At 38.0% G+C, this 25,242-nt stretch overlaps 1 protein-coding gene across 4 annotated transcripts in view; it reads right to left on the reverse strand.

Annotated features, from left to right (window-relative positions):
• Positions 1-25,242, reverse strand: part of LOC127946935 (S phase cyclin A-associated protein in the endoplasmic reticulum-like) — a 105,265-nt gene that overhangs the window by 51,295 nt on the left and 28,728 nt on the right. For all 4 annotated transcript variants that reach the window (XM_052543762.1, XM_052543764.1, XM_052543765.1 and 1 more), the window contains 6 exons: positions 24,997-25,078; positions 24,687-24,839; positions 22,337-22,444; positions 13,769-13,905; positions 5,988-6,053; positions 4,769-4,895 (listed from right to left, as the gene is read on the reverse strand). In XM_052543762.1, coding sequence (XP_052399722.1) covers positions 4,769-4,895; positions 5,988-6,053; positions 13,769-13,905; positions 22,337-22,444; positions 24,687-24,839; positions 24,997-25,078 — 673 coding nt within the window. The remainder of the gene's footprint in view (positions 1-4,768; positions 4,896-5,987; positions 6,054-13,768; positions 13,906-22,336; positions 22,445-24,686; positions 24,840-24,996; positions 25,079-25,242) is intronic.

The following is a 25,242-nucleotide window of genomic DNA, read 5'->3' on the forward strand; positions in this document are numbered from 1 at the left end:
TTATACACAAGAATCTCTAGGCATGCCATTAATTGTGTCCAATGTGTATTTGAGGAAAAATAAAAATTCATAATGATATTTCCCCTGTTTTAAATTATTATTATCCAATGAAAGGTTAGATTTTTGTGATTTAAAAAAAAGGTCAAAAGGATTAACATTGCAGATTAATTTTCACAGCCTCCTTTAATCAAGGGTGCCAATATTTTTGGCCATGACTGTATATTTTATAATTGAAGAATGTGTATTTGAGGTTTTAAATGTCACAAATGTTCATAAATTAACACAATAGACCAGAGATCAGATAATAGACTAGTCTTACAAGTTAGTCATCTAATTTTCAGTTTTTGATTTAATTTTTGAAGTTGCTTACATAATATATATATATATTTTCTTTTTGAATCTGAAAAATAAGACTTATTAACCCATTGGTTAACTGCCATTTGGTCTGACTAGTTCTAAAGACACAGCTATAACACTGAGGTTAATTTTATGCAACTGGACCCAGTGTTTCCCAGCCCTGGATCCTCGAGTGCCTTCAACACTCCACATTTTGAGGTCACTTATCTTACACATCTATTTCTTGTCTTGGAGTCTCTTCTAATGAGTTGAATTAAGTGTGTTTGATTAGGGAGACATCTAAAAGGTTCAGATTGAGGAGCAGTCCAGCATTAGGGTTGGGAACCACTGCTATAGACAATCTGGCATTGAGCCAAACATATGGCAAGAGGTATAAAGACTGGCCACCTATTGGATTGGACAGCAGACTTCACCTCTTGCTTTAATGATCTTCAAGCAGCACTGACATAAGTCAATCACTGATGTTGTTCTTCAATGTCAACCAAGGCTTCCGCCAACATTTGCTGAATCTTTCTCTAACCCAGGTCATCAAACATGGATTGAGGGCAAGTAAAATGCTGGAAGGGCCCCTTGGTGCCTCTTTCCACAGCCTTGGGCCTCTTGATCAGGTACAGTTAGCCACCAGTTGGCCACCATGGGGAGGCAACCCCTGACAGATGGCAAATGAAAATGTAAATACTGGCTGGCCCAGCAGGCCCAGAATTTTCCTGACAGTCCCTCAAGTGTCATAAAGGCAGTCAATCTCGGGCCTGTTCTTTATTTGAAAGCAGAGACAAACACTCCCTGGCAGAATGTAAATACGTGAGCTCATTCTACTAAGGTAAGAGAGCGCAGATCAGAGGAACAAGAAACTCCACTGAATATTCCTAAATGACAAGAAGGGAAGAAAGGCTGTTCGATCAGCCAGTTCTCCTGGAGACAAACTGAAACCTGGTTTGACACAAAATAAACCATTAGAGGGCTCAGAGGGAGAGGTGGGCAAAGGTCGGAGACTGTGCCCAAGCAAAGTCAGCATGAAGAATGAGGAGAGGTGGAGGCCGCACTGCTTGAGGGGCTAGAAGGGGCGCGGAGAGTCTGGTGTTGTTCGAGGAATTAGTGGAGAAAGTGGAGACTGAATCAGATATGGGTATGAGGAAAAAAAAAACAAATCTGTAGGTGAGTCAGTGACATGAGAGATGCTTGTTAGGTCAAATAATCTAAACGCTCTTGACTTGAGGTGAGGCTGAGGGGGAAGGGGTCTACACAGACTCCCAATGACGGAGGAGACAAGTATTTATTTGAATTTGTCCTGGGATTACAGGCGGAACTGCCTTGACAACCAGGCTTCACAGACTTGCCCAGGTTAGGTGATGTGCAGACTTTAGCTGGACACTGCAAGGAACTGGTTTGGAGGAATCCACAACTGTGACTGACAGTCTAAATGAAGTCCAGATACTGTATTCTTAAGAAAGAGTCTTATTCCCAAAAGGCTACAAGAAAGTGCCCGAGGAGCTGACATTTCCACAAGGACTTTACCGTTCCAGCGACTTACAAAAACAAAGACGGCGGGACTTCTTTAAAGAAAGTTCTCTGTGGAAATCTCCAGAATGAGTTTGTGCAGTAGGCCTTGGGGACAGTACACAAGAAATGTACTCATGTTCTTGATAGAAGCTGTCATTCAGAGACACTTCTAAGGAGCACAGGGCCTAGAGACGGTGATGAGATGACAAGGTCTGATCTGAGAAAATCTGTTGGAGGGAATGTGAAGCATGTAGCATCATTATATTATCAGTGGTAAATTACTTCAGACCTACCTTGCTAGATGCAAGTTATAATAAACATTGTTAAAAGAATATGCTGGGTTAATTTCAACTTAATGTCTACTGACTTCACTGCACTTCCATGTCATCTGTATTGAAATAAACCATAAATCAAGTCACTTAAATGCCATTGCCTAACTTCAAAACATGTAATCTTAAACCGTCTCATCACTTTGAAATATTTAAAGCTGCGGTAATTAACTTTTGACGCTCTAGCGGTTATTAAACAGAACTGCTTGAGTCTTGCAGAAGAAAATCGTAGCCGGAACTACTTCTCTCTGTTTATGTCTATGAAGAATCAAAGGTACTGGGTTACTCCGCCGCGGTACCCCCGAAGCAATCTAAAATAGTCTGAATATAAACACTTATTATAGGTGCACCCTAGTGATTCAGGACAAGCTAAAAACACGGTTTGGAAAATGGATTCATGGTGTACTCGCTTATTATATACATTTTTCTACATTTTGAACACAAACAAAGTTACGGACCGCAGCTCTGATTGGTTATTTTTTATCGGGACCACTGGGAGGAGCCAGAGGAGCTTGATTTTTTCACAGATTATCTGTCTCATATTCTACTGTCAGGACATAATGACAGGTTTAATAAATATGTAAAAAAAAATTTTTTTACAAAAGTTCCCTACAGCACCTTTAATACAGTCACCATCACTCACCCAGTGGAAACTGTCATGAACATTTTGGGTTTATGACTGTTCGTTACATCCCTTTCACTCCACTCTAGCAGCTTATGATCTCCTCTTCTCCATTCCCTCAGCCCTCCTCCTTGCACATTAGCTCAACTTTACCACCCTCTTCTGTCCCTCTTACCTTTCTCCTCTTCCTCCAAAAGGCCATTAACAACCCACATCTTCTCCCACTGGTCAATACAGGCACACCATCAATGCACCATCTACCCACCCACAAACACACATCCCTTCCTCTGATGAGTGGATTACAGAATGGCACCAAAAGAAACCGTAAACTTCCAGTTTCATTACCAAAACCAAATCAATTTCTTCTTTATTGATCTAGAAATGTATACTAGAGATGGGTCGCAATTAGTCTCAGCCTCAGATGTCACGCACAAGGAATGTTGGCTAAACCTATGATGCATATGGGACACAAAAGTGGAAACACTTCAGGAGTGTCAAAGTCGTCATCGGATTGGTTGAATTCTACAGGATTTCCGGGAGATGTGTGTGTCGCGTTCTCTAACATTCTGTCCGGAAACAAAGGACTTCCCTATTTTCTAAGAATAAGAATGATTATTAAAACTTTAATTATAGTTACTCGCCCTTGGTGTGAATGGGCCTTTAGAAGAACAAGTTTTACAGCCGTCACTCCTCAAGGCTTTTTGAGTGTTCCGTTACACACACAGCGTTTTGAGCATCCAAGTTCTAGCGTGTCTCAAGACCTCCATTGAGCTGCATTTAGCCATTTTTGGATGCAAAACCATGTCTTATGTAAACAGCCCCTAAGGTTCAAATGGGGTCAGGTGAACCCGAAACCAGTCTAATTATACAGGGGTTCCAGTTAAGACTGATTAGTCAACTACTCGTTTAGGCAATCCACATATAAGTTGCTTTGGAAAATGCAATTTGTCAGAGACATACACTAAATTCAGGCATTCTACTCATTATGAGATAACTTTACGCAATGCTTTAGCCAAAACTATGCCAATGGATTACAAGAATACATTGAAAAAAAATTTAAATCTTCATTAGTATATCAAGCTATTTTTGACATGAACAACTGAATTGAATTTCAGAACAGTTTATCTTTTAAAACATTAATTCAACAGCTCTTATAATTTCTGGATGCAATCTTGCATCACATGTTGAGAGTAGCAGAGCTCTGGGAGAAGCACACACACACAAAAAAAACTTGAGTGATAGCAAAAATGCATCTTCAAAATCCCCCCGCTTTATAACTTCAGTTGTTTGGATTATAATTTACTTTTGAAAAACCAACATATTTTTTGTATAAAAGCCACAATGCGCAACAGTAGCCAGCCAAACGCTCGGAAACATGTTCGCCTGTTCGACAAATGGGGATCTCAGCCAATTAATAACATCTGCGGCAATGAAAACAAGCAGCTAACCTGGCCCTCATTACCAAATAACCGAGGGCAGAGAGTTGGGGATGGAAAGCGATACTCTGCATAGACTTGAGACGGGGAGGACGGCAGCCAAAGCCGGCGGTTCAGGGGAGTCAGTGTTGAGAGCAGCCTGGAGGCTTATCTTCAAGTCAAATCCCTTCACATACACACACACATATGCGCTAATACACATTCAATCCACATCGACTAGACGTCAGACAATAAACTCCCCAAGCCACTGACATAAACTGGTCTGAACACTGTTCAGATGCTTACAGTTCCAGAAGAACCCTGGTGTGACTGTGTAGTAGTAAAGATGAACTGATAAACAGCAGTTTAAACAGACACCATATATCCATTCAGTCATTACTGGTATCTCCAGCTTTCCTCAGTCAAGAAATAGCACTTCACTCTGAAGTTCGGGAATCTTTTCAGGAATATTATCTGAGGGCATGTCACTCTAAAGGGACATCAGAGCAGACAAGACAGACAGAACATGAGATGTATGTACAAACCTGCTTCTCCAGAATGCGGGAGATTTCTCCCAGGGTTCGGTCCAGGCCAGACACTTTGTTACTGGCCCACTGGCCACTGTCCTGCCCCTGCTGCTGCTTTACTAGATCCTTCACCAGACGCTGAAGCCTGGAAGCAAAGACACACACAACTGGGTCAAAATACGTTCAGGTCACACCAACCCCCAAAAATAAATATTTGAAACGGTCTAATTTTAATATTGCATTATTTTCACAATAATTTACCGCATTGCTCCCTTATTCTTGCTACTGAAAATAAATGTTTAAATTATAAGTTATTTATATACCAAGGTAGTTTTTATTTGTTTTTACTACCTTTTTATAATCCTGACTTTAACTTAAACAACTCAGCATTATTAAATATATCTATTATAAAATAATTTTACCTGAATTTGTAAACCATTGAAATCGTAATAATGACTAAAATATAATTTATATAACACGTCTTTACATGTTTGTTATTGATATAAATGTATTACATCACATATTTATGATATTAATTGAATACATAAAACTTTACCTTTTTGAACAATTGAAAATGTTTTCCAATGTGCTGGACTTTCTTTGTGCAAAATACTATTTTTTTTCTCCCTTTGATCAATATTTTTCATTTTCAGTTTTCACTTTAATTTGAATAACTTTGCTACATGCTTAGTTTTTTTTTTCTTTTTTTACATACTTTGTTTTCAGTTTTAGTAATTCCAAGTTTTTAATCAAAAATTTTTTTCAGCTTTCTTTCAGTTAAAGAAAAAAATCATTTTATTTAATAATAACAACACTTAACCAGCAAGTTTCATCTAATCATATGCGCTCTCTCTTACTCTTGGTTCTCTAAAACCATACTCCTTCCAGAAATTTTCAGCATGCATAAATATTATTCCCTTTTCAGAGACTGCTGGAATGCCACACGCTGTAGATGATTTCACATTGTACTATCTTTGTGGCAGAGCGCAAAACCTGACCCACACAAAGCAAAATAGCAAGAATTAGGGATTGTAACATGAGATCTGTGACAGGATCGCTTAGATATCAGTACTGAATTGCATTTAATGGGCAAAATAATAAAGGTTTGATTAAGGAAAGCCAAGCGCTGCCATAATTTCAGAAGCTTGGATTTAAAAATACATTATTAAGATATGAGTACTCAATAGAAGTCCTCAGCCTGGGTATATGATCCTTAAAAGTGGAGCGGGGAGCTTACTTTGCCTTGTAAGGAGAGTCAAGGGTCTGGGTCTTGGCTTCCATGCATGTCTCATACTCCTTAGCCCTGAAAAAGAAAGACAAACAAGTCTGTCAGAAAGAGACGGAAAGAGAGAGAAAGACAGACAGAGAGCAACAGAGGAGTCCGAGGGCTGTCAGCCTGAAGACATGAGGAGATAAGACCATGAGCTGAACAAAGGAAATGTCAAGAGGTCAAGCTGAGCCTCAAACTGTTTATTTAGTCTTTGGGCCACACTAGCAGCAATCATAAACTAACAAGCATGAACGAGTCACAAACGCTCAGTCTTCAGAGGGGTACCACAGTAGAGGATGTTGTTTCACAGCAGGGAATACCAAACTCTCCAATAACCACTCTATTTAAGTCCAGAAATCTAAATAAATAAGAGTGATTGGCTGATGGGTGTGAATTACTCCTACACCCCCCTCATGAGACACAGACCAATACAATACATGCTGTCAGTCAGCTCTAGCACGTTGGTGTGGTCCAACAAGCCAAATTCCTGACAATCACACATCCCATTCTGTCAGATAAGGATGATCGATCAGCTCCTGAAAAAAGGAAAGGAAAAAAAATAAGCACTTGATGGATTGGTATTCAGAGGCTGATAAACTCCGATATCTCTTTCCGGAAGACATTCGATGTCAAATGTCAGTGAGCTGAGTGGTCACAAGTCTTGTAATAGTTTAATTCTGGTTTGAGTTGAAATCTAAAGTGATTTTAGTCTAACCTATAATGCATAATAACAAAAATGTTGTTCTCAACAGGTCATTTTGAAGTCTGATCTGTAATTTTATTTGAGATGAAATGGTACATTGAGTTGAGTAAATTAAGTTGATTAAAAGGGAGGAAGATTTTTACTCTGCTAAAGCAGAAAAATACATTTAAAATAAATTTAAGTTAACATGTTTATCTGAAAAACATTGCTACAGTCAGTTATTCTCCTTTGTGCGTTCTGAACCGGAATGTCGGTCTCTGTTTTGGTTTGTAAACCGAAACGGGTGGTGTTGGCGCAGTGGATAAGACACATGCCTTTGGTGTGAGAGACCCGGGTTCGAATCCACTGTGAGACACCAATGTGTCCCTGAGCAAGACACTTAATCCCTAGTTGCTCCAGAGGCGTGCGACCTACATAGCAATTGTAAGTCGCTTTGGATAAAAGAGTCAGCTAAATTAATAAATGTAAAAATGTAATGTAAAACCTGTCCACTGCCAGTTTACCTGATTGTATTTCAGCACCCCGGGTTGCCAGTTGGCGGAAAATACAATCCATTGCATTCATTCTCAAGTGCGCTCGTTCTTGTTTGTGTTGTCACTCTGGAAAACCTGCCTGTGCGTGTGCGTGTGGAGTGGGACGGGTGAAAAAAAAACCTCGCTCCAATATTTTTAATTTGGACTGAAATACCTAGTTCAACCACTTTGTGTCAATCCTACACAAAGCACCTTTAAATAAAATAAATGACTACATAATATTAAATAAAATGAATGAATAAATAATATTTTAAAAAAAAATCAATGAAATTAATGAAGAATAGAATGTCTCAATAATATACAGAATGAATGAATGAATAGCATGGATGGATGGATGGATAATAAATAGACTGACTAAATAATAAACAATGAATAAATGAATGACTAAATAAACAGAATGAACAATACATAGATTGAATGACTAAATAAACGGAATGAATGAAGCAAAAATAGAATAAATAAATAAAAATATTTTGGAAGACGTTGGGTTGAGGTGGATACATTTCTAATATTGTTCTGTATGAAGTGATAAATCACTTTATACACATGTTCACTTAGATAGCGAAGTAGTGAACAGGTGTCACAGAGGACAGGAGTCATTGGAGATTATCCCTTAACCCTAACCCCTGACTATTAAAATACTTAACTATAAACTGACTACAAACAATTACAGCTAAACTCTTCTTTTGAAACTAAACACTGCCAAGGACTTTGAACAGTGATTCCCATGTGCTGGCCGAGCCTCGGTCAGTGGTGCGCTCAGAGAAAGATTGTGAACAGTACCTGGCCTCGGCCTCGTCCTCATCCTCCACATTACAATATTCCTGTCTGACAGCTTTACGCCTGTACGGGTTAAACAGCAGGGCAATCGCTGGACCATCAATCTCTGAACGCGGCAGGCCCTATTAAACGGGGCGGGCACCATAAATATTAGTAACCAGTGTATGTGTGTGTGTGTGTGGGGGGGGGGTGATACACAGCTACAATGCAGAGCTAATCATCAATTCATCATGATGTACCCCACTATTCACCTCCACCCACGCTGGACGCAGACAGCCCCTCCCCCAATTGACTGTAAAACCATCAATGCCTTCTGACGGATAAAAAAAACAAAAAACAAATACGGTGTATCCATTTTAAATGTGCTATGGGTGGCTCAGGCGTTCGGCTTTCCCAATTACAGAAAACATTTGGTCGGGCAGTGGTGCAATATTTAATATTGGATTTGAGAGGCTCTCAATCAAATGGAAGACAATTTGACTGATGATGAATAAAAGGATGAGGAAAAGGGAGGGAAAATGTGACCTGTGGAACATATCCACCAAGAGGAATGAGACTGGATCCATCTATAAATTCACAAAAGTATATAGGAGTTTATATGTGGAGTAAATATTGGATACATCCTGAGATTAAAAAGATTTACATGCACCTGATGGTAAATAAAGGTCTGAGGTAAGCAGCGTCCAAGTGTCTTAAAGTTGAAACTATCAGAGCTGCAGTCTAGCGGTTGCCGCTCATGCTCAGACACATTGGTCCGGTTCCAAATTAAACGCTTTATGTGGACTTGTCATTTAATAGCCTTAACTTGCAAGTATCCCAAAAGTCCACAAAACTGTAGAGAGTCCCATGTGTTTTAGGTTTCAGAAGGGTGCCCGCGAACATCCATATTATGACTGCTAGGTGTCCTTGATGTTGCATTTGGCAGAGAACGCACTTAATGCTGTATAATCTACTGAGTAGTCACCTGCTATTATGGCACCAACATGCAGACACAAAGGAGGGTGACAAGAATGCTGCACTTGGTGACCTTGCATACTTGTGACAGTGTGCATTGCACAAGAGCTCAAGGTGTCCCCATTAATAAGGTTTCTGGTTGAAAACCCATTGAGAAGACTTCTTGGAGGCCTGTCTTGGCAGCTATACAGCCTTGATGCACAGAGCCTGCAATTTACAGCAAACATCTACACAACAGTCCAAGAATCACCAAGACACCAACATGATGACTCAAGAGGAACATGCACATTTGTGGTCTTCACTGTTCTGACTGTATTAGAATGTTCCATTTGTCTGTTTATTGTATAGAAGTGTACTCACAAGAGTGTCCTTTGTGGCTGATATACACCTTTTGCCCAAATCTGCACTAGAAGATGACGGAAAGCGTCAAAAGGCCACACTTGATCTGAACTTTAAGAATTGGGGTCTTCACCACACTGACCATTCCATGAGGTATCCCATTTGTCATGTTCCCTCTGTTCCCTTTCCTCGTTGCTCCGCTCCACTCCCCTCCTTCTCTTCCCTATCTACCTCACTAGGGCCTTTTGCTCCGCATGAAACTTTTTTTAGTACCAGAACTAAATTGTGGAGCTACCCACTTTTGGACGTTTTCGCACTGCAGGAACTAAGTTCTAACTAAGTATTTTAGTACCAGACGGTCTTTTTCAAGAACCAAATTAGCTCCTACTCCGGAGCAGGGTCTAACCAGCACAACTGGTACTATCTGTGACATAAGTAGACAATGATTGGCCAGACGCATTCGAAAATGCCCTCACCTGCGCCATGATTTAAAATGCTGTGTAACATACGGTAAACATTGTGTCAACTTATTTCGCAAGTATGATGAACAGCGATAAATATACGGATGCTGAAGTGCAGGCAATTGTAGCAAATGTAGCACCGCCAGTTGTCATTGGAGATTCTTAATCCTCCTTTCAGTTCTTTCAATCGCTTTACATATACGTTGACATTCCATGTCCATTATTGTGAAACCGGCGAGACACAACAAAAACACAGTGCCGATCACAGAGTCCTCCATCCTCCTGTTGTTAACATTATTCTTCTTCGTTAACGTTGTTGAACGCCGCACACAAATGACATCGCTGTTGTTTACAAGCTTACGTCACTTCCTAGTACACTCTGTCGGCGCGAATGCAACCCTTTAAATGGTACTGGGAAATAGTTCACACAAAATCGCACCAGTACTTTAGTACTGTACATTTAGTTCTGGAACTAAAGTGGTGCGAAAGGCCCTACTTTACTCTCCTCTAGGGAACGGTTTCCTGTATTTTTGAGTAAAGCGATGGCCTCTGGAAGTCCAAAACAGGGTTTCTTTTATGTGACGCCTCTCTGAGGTAGACCAAAACACAAAGAGCAATTTTCTCAAGCCTGGGGAAAAGACAAGCAATTCAACCAGCCAAACATCATACACGAGAGAAAGGGCCATCTGAGAGAGAAGGAAAGAGTTAAGAGCGAGCGACTCTGAAAGTTTAAAGCCTACATCCAATGCGGACATGGGCAGACAAGCTACTTTCATGGTAATTAAAACCACACATGTTTGCACAAGAAGAACACACCATATATTTGAAGAATAAATCAGGGTCCAGCTAAGGAAATTAAACTGCCTTTTCCATGCCACAGCTGCGATGGGGACTGAGCGGGCTTAAAAATGACACTGAGGGACAGGCCAACCTGGGAGGGCTGAGAAAAGCTCTCTAGCGTTTTACAAACGCCACACTGTGCTCCTATAAAACGGCTCATTTCCACCCTGTGGTGGAGTCACCAACCTCAGCAACCCAGTGCTGTGGGGGGCCGTGATTTATGAGCGTGTTGTGCCTGTTCTCTCCCTTTCATTCTTTCCTCCTAACCCTCTTTCCCTCACTGTGTGAGTGTTGCAGGGCTCAGCACAGGAGTGACAGAAAACAGAGGAGGCTCATGTTGTCACTCTCCCAGCCAAAGCTCAGAGCTGTTTTCTGCCCTCTGAGCTACCCCTGTATTAATGAGCTCAGAAGCAGTGCAGACTGCCGGTCTCCTCTCCGCCGTAAGTTAAGAGAGTAGTCATCACACAGAGAAAGAGCGAGAGAGAGACTTACAAATTACAATCACTGTAACGCCACCACTAGGGATGTAGCAACCATTACAACTTACAATAATCAAAATGTTATTACAAATTAAGGAAAGCAGAAACTTCATTACAAGTGCAATCGAAATGGTTTAATATCGTAAGTTAATGAAATTTCAGGATTCATACGTTTCTGGTTACTTTGTAGTCAATGTTGAAATTATGACAACTTATACATTTTGTAATGTACCAGGAAGCAATGATTACTTATATTAATTTCTAATTATATTACTTTTCAATTATTATGATTACTTCTTATAACTTACAAATGCAGAAATGTCATAACATACCAAAAATAAACCAACTAATTTCAACTATCAAAAACAGAAATTACATAAATGTTGTGCCTTGTTGAAGTTACAGTACAACTTATGAATACAGTAATTATGTAAGGAATAATTGACGATGGTCCGCTGAATTATTAGGAAATGTTATAAGAAATGATTAGAAAATTTTTCTAGTAAGTCAACAGACCAACAGAGTCAATTATTCCGCTTAAACTATGGTCACCACACCTCAAATATTTTTCATATTATGCGTTTCAAAACATTCATTAGGTTACTGTCCTTAAAACGCTCATGTGTAGGATTCATTTCTTATGCGTCTAAATGCATGCTGCAGTTGCCAATTCCAATTATTATTTTTTTTTATCTAGTAACAGAGACTTGATCATTGATAAGCATTTAAGTGTGCGTGAATTACCAGAGTCTGAGCGTCTCTCAACATCGTTTGGCAGCAGTGTCTCCACTAACAGTAAAACTAGTTAATAGCGGGAGAAAGGGAGTATTTGCTTCCTGTACATACAGTGATAAAATTTAATTTGTAATTAAAAACACGAAAATAATGTCATTTTTTAAATCATATTGTTTGCTATATTTATTTGCTTGGTCAATGTCATTGTGGGTTTGGTTCGTTTACTGCTGTAGACTGTAAGGACCTTAAAAATAAAAAAAAATATTTTTTGCGAAGTGATATGGACATGTATTGCATGTACATGATGCATGTCAAGACCTGCCTGGAACTCCTTTTGCTGTGCGTTTCCCTGAAAATAACTGCACTCCTTATAAACGTTCGTCAGCCAATCAGATTGAAGCATTCAACAGTACATAGTATAATAACTGAAAATGACAACGTTTATCCAATTATGTATACATAATCTACAAATGACAAAACTTATAACTTACAATAACAAAATTGAATTACAATTTACAAATGTAGAAATTGAATTAAAGCAATAAACTTACATTGATACAATTATGCTTGAAGGTATGCATTTTCTTTATATATAACCAAACTTACGAGGGTCACACACTACAAAATAATGGCTCTACAGATTATCTTATCAGATTTAACTGTGGTGTGGGGTGTGTTAAGCGTGATTCAATATGCTCAGAACTACATCGGGCCGCACCGATCTCAAATCATAAATATCCAACATGTTAAATATTTACGATCAGAAATCCTGAAAAATTACAGAATTACTCGCCTCCAGCTCACGCTGTAACATGTAAAGTCCTTGTTCACGTTGTCTCCAAGACTTCGATTTTTTTTTTCTTTTACTTCCTCAAATTTCCTGTTAAAAGCAGTCCAAACACTAGTATAGCCATTTCTTATTGCACTTTGTCCACCATTTGTTTTCTCCAGAGTCACGTTTGACTGCATGAGATTTTCATTCTGGCTGTTTGGGAACTAAATCGCACTTCACACACCATTGGAACAAAACCGTTAAATCAAAGATTTTTTATCGTTATGTTTGTGGTCTCTCACATCTTGAAAATCTGATGAGATTTTTGACTTTGGCATGTGAGCCAGCCTGTACATGGTGAAAATTTCTGAAATTCTTTGTACAAGCATGTAAATATTTATAAATTTATCCTCCACATTTGGAAAATAATCAACAACCATGTTTTATTGCGCTGCAATTAAACACCTTGCCGAAGTCACTACATTCGGATTGAATAGAAGCAGGTTGGTGGTAAATTGCATGGATTTATAAAGTTTCATCAGAAATTCCCAGGGTTTTTACAATTGTACAATTGAAGCCATTAATTGCATTTTTAGCATTGCTGACAAACAACCAATAATGCCCCCCCCACACACACACACACACACACACACAACACACACAAAATAACAGTTGTGACAGGAAGCTAAAATGATGTGCTCGGGTCTAGGATTTGACACTGAGACGCCTTCGCTCCTATTTGTTGATTACTATTGATTTTCTTTGATACTTCATTTAAAAATCAATAGTTGGAAGACAGAAAAACAGGCATGCTTTACACATACTTTAACATACTATTGTACACTAGAGAAGCCTTCAGTTTTGGCAGCGTGGTGGCAACCAATTAGGAGAAAAGCTCTTAACAGGTGAAAGTGGGGGGGGGGGGGGGCTCACAGATCGATTCTCACTTTTTCCTCCCCAATCACAGAGAGTGGCCATAAATTAAGCTCATCAGTGTTGCCGTGCAGACAGCCAGGACGCACACTGCCTCTGCTCTCCATCTCTTTGTCACTCATAAAGCTCTCACAAGCAGCACCACCACGCTTTAGCCACACGGAGGGAGAGAACGAGACCGAGACAGAAGAAAGAGAGAGGAGGCTGTGATCATATCACCTTGAGTTCATGCGTGCCCGCAGCTTCTTGGCCTTTTTCCGAGCTTTCTGCCTCTCTTCTCCCTCTTTTGCACTGTCGGAGGGCACGCTGCTGTCAGTCACAATGTCTACGATGTACTTCTTCTGAGACAGGTGTTCCTGTCAAAAAAAACAACAAAAAAACATTTGTAATTATATAAAGGTTGCTTTCATATTAGAACAGATTTTTTTTGATTACTGTGAAAGGTGTTACCTGAATATTACTGTGGGTAATATATAACAAGTAACAAGCATTCAAAAGTATGTAACTTGCAAAAGTATGTAACTTTAACACCTAATATACTTTTTCAAATAAGTTGATGATGATTGTTGTTGTATTCACATTTTTTTTTTTACTACTCACATTGCAGAAACCGACTGAACATTCAACAAAATTATAAACTTAGAAAATAAGTCCTTAAAAGTTGGTCCTGAACATAAAAATCATCTCAATACATTAAAAACCGGGCAGACCAAAGACCTGTAGTATGTTTTACAGATAAGCAATTCATTAAGTTGGTGCTGCAATAGTAACATTTGAGTGCTAAGCTGTGAGTTTTTTACTACTCACATCGCAGAAACCGACTGAACATTCAACAAAATTATAAACTTAGAAAATAATGCATTACATTGCCTTCAGAATAAATAATGCATCCTTTTTTAGAGTAATGCAATAAATATAACAATATTTATAAAAGCTGTGTGAATCTGTGTGTTATTTTTGTATTATTTATATAGCATACTAATATTTTTGAATTTAGAATCACTTTTCTATTCGGCTTTCATTTTATTTAACATATTTTTATAGCTTTACTAATTTTTACTTAAGCTTAGTTTTAGTAATTTTAGTACGTAAACTTTTCATTTACTTTACTTAGTTGCTAAAACAACATTTCTAATTTTCATTTTTCGCCGAATAAATATATTTTACATCAACTTTCATTAACAGTAAATTATTTTGAATAGTCTTACATTCAGTAACACTGCAACTACAACTTGAGGGCAGAGAGAGGGCATATAAATCAAAGTACTAAACTAGCGAAATTAGGATAAGATGGCTTAATTAGAAAGTTGTAGGTGGTACCAGAGTGAAACCTTCCTTTAACTAGCCCATATTTAGCCAAAAATGCACATTCGATTTTCTAAAGTTCCACAGAGAGACCTCTCAGTTCAATGCCATGCGCATCCAGAACAGTCCCTACAGGACAATAGAATGACGCACACGTGTGTGTAAGAACACAGTGACAAGAGAGGAGATCAAACCTAGCACATGTCCAAAGGCTGGGCTTCAACTCCCACACTAGGATGTAAAGTGTAGCGCCTTCATTGAAAGAACAGGTGTCAAGCTCTTTTTGTGTGGCTTGTATAGTCGTCCAGGCCTAGGCATTGTGCTCCATAATTACGAAGGCATCTCCTGCAATCTCTGCTGGCATTAAGGTGGCAGAAGTGCTGAGGTGGGAGAGAGGTATAGCTTTCTGTCTCTTTCTGATGATGCCGATATTTCCATGGGAAGAAAGACGGACGTAACTCAATTTCGGACGACGTGATTCATGTGCCAGAAAGCAATTATCCAATTATCCTGTCATCCAGCACCTTGGAGGATGGGAGCAGCGGGTGAGATAGATAAGAGTTCCCACTACGAGTCGATACTTCGGAGGCTGTATGCTAACAGAGGATGGGGGCCAAAAACCTACTTTTTTAAAATTCCATGTAAATAATTAGACTAACTGTTTGTTGCCATGTTGGACTAAAGCTACATTGACATTAGCGCAATTCCTCACAAAAAAAATCTACTCTCTCGTCAATTGTTCAGCAATTCTTTAAACACATCTTGCACAACAGTAACTTGCAAACCAAGCAGCTTCCAGTTGACCAAAGCAGCTAATTCAACAAACCTGCATGGGGAAATCTCAAACTCTCATGGTATTCCTATTTGCGTAAATTACTGTAAATGTGGCTGCACCTTAACAAACAGTGTGATTGCAGCATATATCCACAATAATCAGATTATTACTGAGTATTATTACTTCGTGTTGATGTACCAGTCACGTTTCTTTCGAGTCTTGAACTCTTCTCATGTGTTTGCATAATGATGCAACAGTTAATGACCAGTCATATCCTCAAATTTTCATGTTTGTAGTTCTTAAACACTGTTTATTTGTGTTTGTAGCTCGGTTCAATCGAATCCTCATCTAAATCACATTATTTTGGGCAATGTTTCTACAGTGAGCATTAACCTGTATCTGCACTTCAAATTTTCACTGTAAACCATCTTTGGTACATTAATTTCACCATTCTATGATTTGGGACACACTAATTAAAATTTTGAAAGACTATTTAGGACAGACAGTATGTGAAATGGAACACAGCATTAGTGCTCTTTGTTTCTTGTCCATACAGTGACAGTCAATGGGGTCCAAAACTGGTTGAGAAGAAAGGTTTGCAATGACACGAGGGTGAGTAAATGATCCTAGAATGTTCTTTTGGGACTTTTCACCAGTTTTTCATATATGTCAGGCCAACAGTGAGGGATGAGTTATGTACTCAATATTTAGCGATTTGTTTGGAGAGTACAGCATCTGAATAAAGATCATCTCCTGGTTTCTTCCAACAGTGCTTCACAAAGTTGAACAATAACAAAGTTTTAACGACCACAGCCTCAGCTTGACACCTGTCCTTAATGAATTACTTTGAGACAAATGTGACAAATGACCTCATGGCCCTACGTTTGAAATCTGTACATTTGCATCATATAGGGTTTCAAGTGGACAAGTTATTGTGTGTGTGCTGGACGGGGCGTCCACCCCGAGTCCCTGGGGAACAGGAGTCGACCCTGCAGTCATAACCATTGCCTCCATTGCCCTGTGGCCAGAGAGGCATCTGTTGAGTAATCTCTCTGAAAGGCGATCCAGTACGTCTGCCGTTCACTTAATGGGATTGTTTCTGTAACACCTCAAAGACGTGCACCATCTTGAGATTATAAAGAGCTTTTGGTTTGGAGGAGAGGGGAGCACCACAAAAACAGATATGTAAGGACATCAGGACTGGAGCTAAGCTCCTAATGTGTGAGTGAACTGAAGAATGGGAAACCATTATGGCAGCAGATAATCGCTTCGACAGTTTGAGACTCAAACCGAATTTCATTTAAGAATAAATTTTAAGAGGAAATCCAATCATAACGCCACTGCTCTGGATCTACGTTAAAAAAGCAAAACTTACCTGAACTCAATTTTAAATGTACACTTTTTTTTTTAAAGGTTTCTGCAGGTTTTATGAAAATCATTTTAAGACTTTTAAGACCAAGTAAAGAAAATGTAAGGAATAACTTGAAGGTAACAGTACATCAATATGGTTGCAACCTCAAGCAGATCTCTCAATTATTATTTTATTGATTTTACAAAAAAATGCTTAAGGCTTAAAAAGCTCTGCTCACAAACACTAAAATATGGAAATAACTTTAACTGCATCTTCTGAACACAGAGGGAAAAAATTGTTCTTCCATTTTTCTTGCTTTTCAGTTCAAATGTCCAAAAGATACTTAAATAATGATACATTTACGTTTGAGAAGAAAAAAACGCCATAAGTCTTGATTTCGCAAAACATATAAAAATGTATGTTTGTGATTAGAAATACACGAATAAAGAAAAATAAACAATTCAAAAGGAAAAGATCAAATTTTTTTTGCAGTGCATGCAACATTTAATGCCATGACTTAATGAATTTAAGATTTTATACTCTGATTTAAAAGCTTTTAAGTCTTGAATATGTGGAAGGGCAAATTCAGACCCCGTTTAATACAAATGTGAAATGTAGAAAGTATTTTTCATATTTAGATGATCCAACTGACTCAAGTCTGTAAGAATGTTTTGTCAGGTGGAAATAGATCACTTTGATGAACATAAGCACATGAACTCCAAATATAAACAATATTAATACTGATGCTTTTCTTAGAATGACATCAAAAATTTATGCTACAGAAAAAGGACAATGTGGCATATGACGACCTATCAAATTCATGGATGGACAGGTGACGGACAGGTGTCCACTTGAACACGGTGATAATAGTATGCGTGCGAGTGGGATATAAAAAGTGAGAGAGACCAGCCCGTGGGCTTGAACACCCAAAAAACCCACAGTGCTTTCTGTGGGGCGTAATGAGAGAGCAGTCAAAACATCACACCTCCGCCGCTGCTCAGGGGCTGTGATGAAGCTCTTGCTGTCACACTGATACACGTCCCCATCCTCCACTCTTTTGTGTGACACAAAAGAGCATGCAAAAGATGGCTTTCCCCCAATGTGAAACGGACAGCTGTTTGTCATTCAGGTACAATGTAAAGACAGGAGGTATAAGGTAACGAACCAGCAACCCACGAAAAAAATACATTACATTCTAACCTCAGATGTGTCATTTGACATGATGTCTTTGTTGTAAAAAATACAAATAAAGTTCAAAGGACAACAAAACTACTTTGTTGTGTTAATAATAACAGAAAAAAAGGACTGGTTAATATACAAATATATTCATATACAACAATAATAATAGGATGATATTAAATGTAAAACTGAATTAATGTAATATTTATATTGTTTTATAATCTCATATTATTTATTTATATATATATATATATATATATATATATATATATATATATATATATATATATATATATATATATATATAACGCATACATTCTCTCCCACACATGCTTTCTTTTTTTTCTAGATTATTCAAATTTATAAATGTATACAGATATTATTTACAAATATTAAGCATTGAGATATAGATGTAATGTTTAATAACTGTGTATATATCTTAATAATAGATTATAAATTAAAAAAAATCCAAATATATGAAATTATGCATATTAAATACGGATATATGCATATATATTTTAATGTTTAATTTGTGAGCAAATAATATTCTAATATTGTATAAAAATAGATAATATATAAAGATATTATACATATAATATATAAAGATATTACTGTACAAGTAAAATCTAAAAAATTATTTGTAAATATTAAATACTGATATATTATTTTGTTATATTTAAGAAACTTTATATATTACTTTTATTACAAACATAACACAAGCCTGGCCTTAAATGCAGTGTCCCGCATGAGCTCTTGTGTGCTAACCACCAGGCCGTGACTCCAACAAGCTGTGTGATATTTTAGCTGGAATAACCGAACGTTCAGCTGTGTTTCTGGATCTGGCGTCAAAGGTTGAGGATAAATAAAACTCTTATGTGTCAAACACAAGGGGCCTAGAGCCACGGTATATCACATTAAACCAGAACAGATGACAACCAATAAAGGATAATATAGAGTCCAAGAGGCAATCCAAGTGTCCCGCAGCCGCACTGATCCATTGCTGTTGATAATCACTGTATTTTCAATTTAATTCAAGAGTCTTTTAAATAGCGAAATATGGCTAAATACGAGGACAGACAGAGGCTCTGGACCCGCTTCCGCTGAAAAACTATGTTGTGACCTCTGCACGGTTCAGCCAACCACCTCGGTTTTAATTAAAAATCTTTCATAACGGCAAGAATTATGGAAGTGCCGACTGGAAAATAGTTGGCGGTTGCGTGAATGAAATACTGCGCACCAAAATGAGCAGATACATAAATAAGAAGCACAGGGGCGTCCATGGCAGGACTATCCAAACAATTCCCACGGCCAGGTTTCCTTAAAATGGGAACAAATTCCCAAAATTGAACATTCAGACATATATTCCTTATGAGCTTCTACAGATGAAGGTATATAAGCAATGTGTTCTTTTCCAATAAGATCCAAAGACACGGTAATGAACTCTACAATAGGGCGGTCACTTTTGTGAAAAAATCATTTTCGATTTTTAAGACACAAGTGTTCATTGAATCGATTGTAAAATCGATTTTCCATGTCTAAAAAAAAAAAAAAAAAAAGACGTTTCCTTTTTCAACGTCAAATAATGGACGAACGTAGAGAGCACTGGAAACACACAAGTTAGCAATATTTCTTATTTATTGGCATGAAGTTTCTTGCAGAATAACAGACAGCAAAAGGAGTGCAACATTCTCGAAAAAATGTATATATGCAGACGGGACGGCTGCCATAACAAAAGAAAAACATCACTGCAGGCTTCAACCCGGCTGCATTTATGCTATTCAAGCTATTTAGGCAATTCAAAAATCTCCAAGATTATTTTAAATAATGATTCAGTCCATTTCAAACAACTGTTCAAAAAATGAAACTTTAAATGGACTTGAGAACAGGCCTTGTGTGTTTTTTTATTGAACGTAACCGACACTTAGGCTAGGCGGCACTAGGCAGGCATAATAAAATGTGCAAAAAGGCTAGGGCCATTACAAACTATTGGACAGGTAACGTTAAACAAGTCGATCAACATTTTCGGGGTCCAGAGCAGAGCGTTTTTTATTCACTATATGTCCAGCTGTTGAGAAGACGCGCTCCAACCGCACTGATGTCCCAGGGACACTCTGCGCAAGGTGGGGGTGTAACAGACAATTTTCCACCACAAAAGCTGGTCGCTGTCAGCTTGCAATGGTCCTTTTCATAACTCAGAAATCTCTTGTAACTAGATGCGCGAATGAGGTGAATTCGCATCTACCGCACCACGTAAACGCGTCTTTACATTGAGTTAAGATTGAAATCAATCGCGCCAGACGCTCTATTCGCGTTTTGTGTGAACGAAGCATAAGAGGCCGCTTTCGACGTCACTGGGTCTTATAGGCGAGTAAAATTGCTGGTATCTTCTGTCTAGTTTTCGCAAGGCATACTGCACTTTCGGAATTCTTTATTTTCTTTTTCTGCTTGTTTGTGAGTTTGTTACATCTATATTTTTTAATTGTTGAATTATTTAAAATGAATAGTGTACATTGTGCTAATTTTGCAGACTGTTATAGATTGTGTCGCATAAATCACAGGTAAACAATGGTTTCCTTTACGTAAACCAAATTACAGCGGTTTAAAAACTAGTTCCACGTGAACGGTTAATTCAATTAAATACATAAAGCTCCAAAATCTAAACAGGCCTCATTAAGTTGGCTGCACCTGACGTGTGACGTGGTTGCGAGCCATGGCGTGTGGCTCGGCTGTGTGTTTATCACACTGTCAGGCAGAGAAATAGGTGGCCGCAGACAAAGCTAATGATTTAGAGCTAGCAGGGGGGGGGGTTAAATATTACTTGCTAAAAAAAGGTTCGAATGAAGGAGTTCCAGGGGCCAAAGGTGCTACATATAGCACCAACAGTTGTCAGCTGTACAAAGAAGCCCAGTGTGAAAGCCAATTTCATATTGCAGTGAAAGATCCCGCATTTAACGAGCAGCGTTCAGAGGAAAGGCACTCTGTCAAGCCCAGAGACAAGGCAGAGTGATCTCACTCCGCACCATATACACAAACACTATTAGCGTTGATTCAGTTGTAGCCTTTTACGATCCCAAAAACTGGGGAAAATAGGTGCTGATCCCCTCAACCTTTAAGGATATGAATATAAGGATGTGCAAAATCATAAAATGAAATGCATCCCATAAAAATGAAGTTGAATGGAGTGTGTGAATGCTGTTTGTGTGAGAAAAATGGGCAAGACTGAAATGATTTACATGAAATATCTCTAAATATTCATATAATGTTTTAAGCTTCCAATAAATGTAATGAGTGATAAATGAAACAATTCATGTTGGTAGATAAAATCAGAAAGAAAAGTGACATTTTGTATGCTTTTTTTATGTAATTGTATGGGAAAAGAAAGAACCTGACATTTTAAAAATAATAAAAAAATAAGCTCATTTACAATAAAATCGATGAACCGTGAAATAATTATATGTATAATTTATAGTATATATATATATATATATATATATTTATTTTTTTTAATTTTTTTTTATTTTTTATGTTTAATAAAAGGGAAAATAATAACATTCAACCCAGAATCATTGTTAATAAAATTTACAATAAAGTCAAACTAAAATGTATATACCACGACAGTAATTAAGAATGAGATTTTTTTTGCAGAAAAAAAAAATATTAGATTAGATTGTTTTCAAGTTTCAAGTTTTATGAAGTAAATTCACATAAAAAGTGTGACGTGACATTCAGTTAAGTAAGGTGACCCATACTCAGAATTTGTGCTCTGCATTTAACCCATCCGAAGTGCACACACACAGAGCAGTGAACACACACACACACTGTGAACACACACCCGGAGCAGTGGGCAGCCATTTATGCTGCAGCGCCCGGGGAGCAAAAAGTATAACGTAATGTAAATAATAAATAATGTAATGTATAATGGAAATGGAAAAGTTTCAATTGTTTAATTGCCATGTTAAATATTAAAAAGCATTAAATTGTAAAATTTTTAAATGATTAATTATCTAACTAATTTTGCCTATATATATATATTTAATCTTTTTATTTTATTTTCATTAAGTACTTAAGTCACTTTCATATTTAAAAATACATGAAATGTATACATTTTAATTTGCATTTCTATCAAAACTCTCTCCAGGTTTCTTCTGTGTTTTTTTTTTTAGTGGGGGAGACTCACCACCTCCTCGTCGGACAGCTCCCGCCCTTGAATGCTGCTGCTGTCCCGCACTGCCTGCTGGTGCCCCTTTCCCTTAATGTGACTGAACAGGTGGACCTCAGAGGTGATCTGCAACACAAACACAGAGATCGGAGATCATGTGAGGCGATTCGCCAAATATAAAGCCATGGGCCTGAAACATACTAAACTAGTGCACAATACGCTTCGACATCATTCACGCCCTGACAGTACTCAGGTATCAAGACATATGTTCCAACCCTTTAAAGCTATATATGATACCTTAATCCTGATGGACATGTGCAGAGCTGACAAACACCTCATAAAAGCCAGAAAATCAGTCAACTCTGGTGAATAATAGCCAATAACTAAAATGACCAACGAGCTGTGACAGCTCAGTTTTGAATGCATCGGTGCCCCAAGCACTGTTTTTCAACAGCTTGAATATCACCTCTTGAGTTTGTAGGGCAGCTCACCTGTCCTGAAAACTCAAGAGGTGATGTGAAAGCATATAAGACTCTACTGAATGTCTCTATTATTTGTACAATGGTTCTGTTCATCATTAGAAACCGGGTGGTGTAGCTAAGCACTAAGTTCTGGTAAGCAAAGGCTGAAGCTCAAAATCCCAGAAGGGCTGATCTTGAACTATCACTACCATTAAAACATCTATTTATGTGTTCCACACAGAAACGTCATACAGATTAGATGAGGATGAGTAAATGGTAACCGAATTTTTACTTTTGGTTGAACTTTTCAAATAACCGATAAGGTTGTAGGGTTCAAACCCCAGCTTACTTGATCACTATTGTGCACTGAATCAAGAGAATTAAAGGAATAGTGTTCTCAAAAATAATTTACTCCCCTTCATATAGTTCAAAAACTGAACAGATTATTATTTTCATTTTTGAGGAACTTTTACGATAACCAAAAAGGTTGTGGGTTTAAACCTCAAAAAAAGATATATATAAACTATACACAATTGTGCCCATGATCAAAATATATTAAAAAAAAAGTATTTTAACCCCAGAAATTACAAAGATTGTGTGAAATTAATCTATATAACCTGCCTAGAAATATGTTTTACAATAACTGAAAGGTTCTGGGTTTGAATCTCAGAAAAAGTGATGCAAGAACTATCCACAATCATGCCCTTGATCAAAAAAAAAGGTTTAGTCGATAATGTCCATATAATGAAAGTCAATGAGACCCAAAACTTTTTAAGCTTTAAAAATTCAAAGTGAAATAGTCTATACAACATGATGGGTAACAATGGGTAAAAAAATAATTTCTTGTATTTTTTGTATATATAAATACACATTTTGAACTTTTCTTATAATAAAAGGTTGTGGGTTCAAATCCCAGAAAAGGTGATGCAATCACTACTGTGCCCTAGATCAAGACTGAAGAGTGAACAGTTCCCCCATTAATCATTCACTTACTTTCTTATCATTTAAAAACCTACAGTATATCACTTTCTTCTGTGAAAAAAAAAACATATTCTGAAGAATGTTTCAGCTAGTTTTGTCTATGCTACAAAAGTCAATGGAGCCCAAAGTGCCAAAAATGACTTAAATGAAATTTGAAAATCAATGCACCTTAACAAATCTGTTTAGCATTTCATAGGAATGAATCTAAGTCACACAGGTTTGAAACGACATAAGGCTGAGTATTTACACATTACTCCAAGAGAACTAAACCTAAAAGGTGCTTTGCATGAAAGTCTCCTAAGTGAAAACCTGTACTAGAATTAAACAGAGAAGTTACAAAAGTTTTTCCTCCAGCAGGTGAGGACAACAGTCTCTAGATGCTTGTGTTGTTTGTCTCCTTTGAGTCCTGGAGTCGAGCCCACACAGGACAGTCTGTGTATAATGTCATTAACTAGAGTGCTTCCCGCTGACCTATAGATGATCTCTGGTGTCAGAGCCTGGCCAAGGTCATCTGACATTTTTAACAAGATTTCATTCTCCCCAGCGCTTAATCTGATGTCAGTTTGAAGCTCCAAGGTGTCTGGCCCCAGTTGCAGTAAAAGCAGGGCGCGTCAGAGATAAATGCGGCCACTCAAAGATTTGTTGCCCGTCACTTGAAATCATAATCCCACCCAGCTATTAATCTCCGCCCAGAGTTCATGTTTAATTAATGCAGTTAAATTCTAATTTACATGCATTCTCTATAAATGCAAAAAAAAACGGTCCATCATTGTAGGAATCTTTGCACTCATTGTCTGGAGCGGCTCAAATGTTCCTGATCTTGTACTGGGACAGTATTCCTAGTTGTCCTAACGCCGATGGCCCTGAATGCATTAATACCATTTAAAGAGATCAGAGAGAATCCCATCCCATAATGCAGTACCTACCACAACGTTACAGAGTGAGCATTGCTTCTTCCGTTCATAAGGGGTGAGTTTGGGGGCGTAGTCCGTGTTGGCGTGTCTTCCGCTGCTCAGCTCAGCGGCCTTTTCTTTCCTCTGCTCCATCTGCTCCATGTGTCTGCGGCTGCTCTCGTCATGCTGAACATTTTGACCGACAACTTTGATTTAGTTTTAGTCTCGTTTTACTTGATATTTGTAGGCTTGAAGAAAGCAATACAACAAATTGTTTTTTGCCAAGTTACAGTATTTTTCAAAAACGGCGGATGGAGTCATAAGATTACGAATGATAGTTTACCTTCATCTGGATTTTCTTCTGGAGTTCCTCCATGGCTTCCTGCTGAGCCGCACTGAGAGCAGCCAAACGCTCCTCACGGTCCCTACGGTGTGGACCGCACAGAAAAAAACAATAATATCATTCAGATAGGACATGCAAAAAGACAACACATAGAGCCCATATAGATCTCAAAGTTGTCAATCTGTAAAAGGTTTATGTGACATTTAAATTATTATAAATAGTCCAAGAATTCAAAGTGTTACAGTT

Source organism: Carassius gibelio, chromosome A25 (assembly GCF_023724105.1).
Source record: "Carassius gibelio isolate Cgi1373 ecotype wild population from Czech Republic chromosome A25, carGib1.2-hapl.c, whole genome shotgun sequence".
NCBI classification, from domain to species: Eukaryota; Metazoa; Chordata; class Actinopteri; order Cypriniformes; family Cyprinidae; genus Carassius; species Carassius gibelio.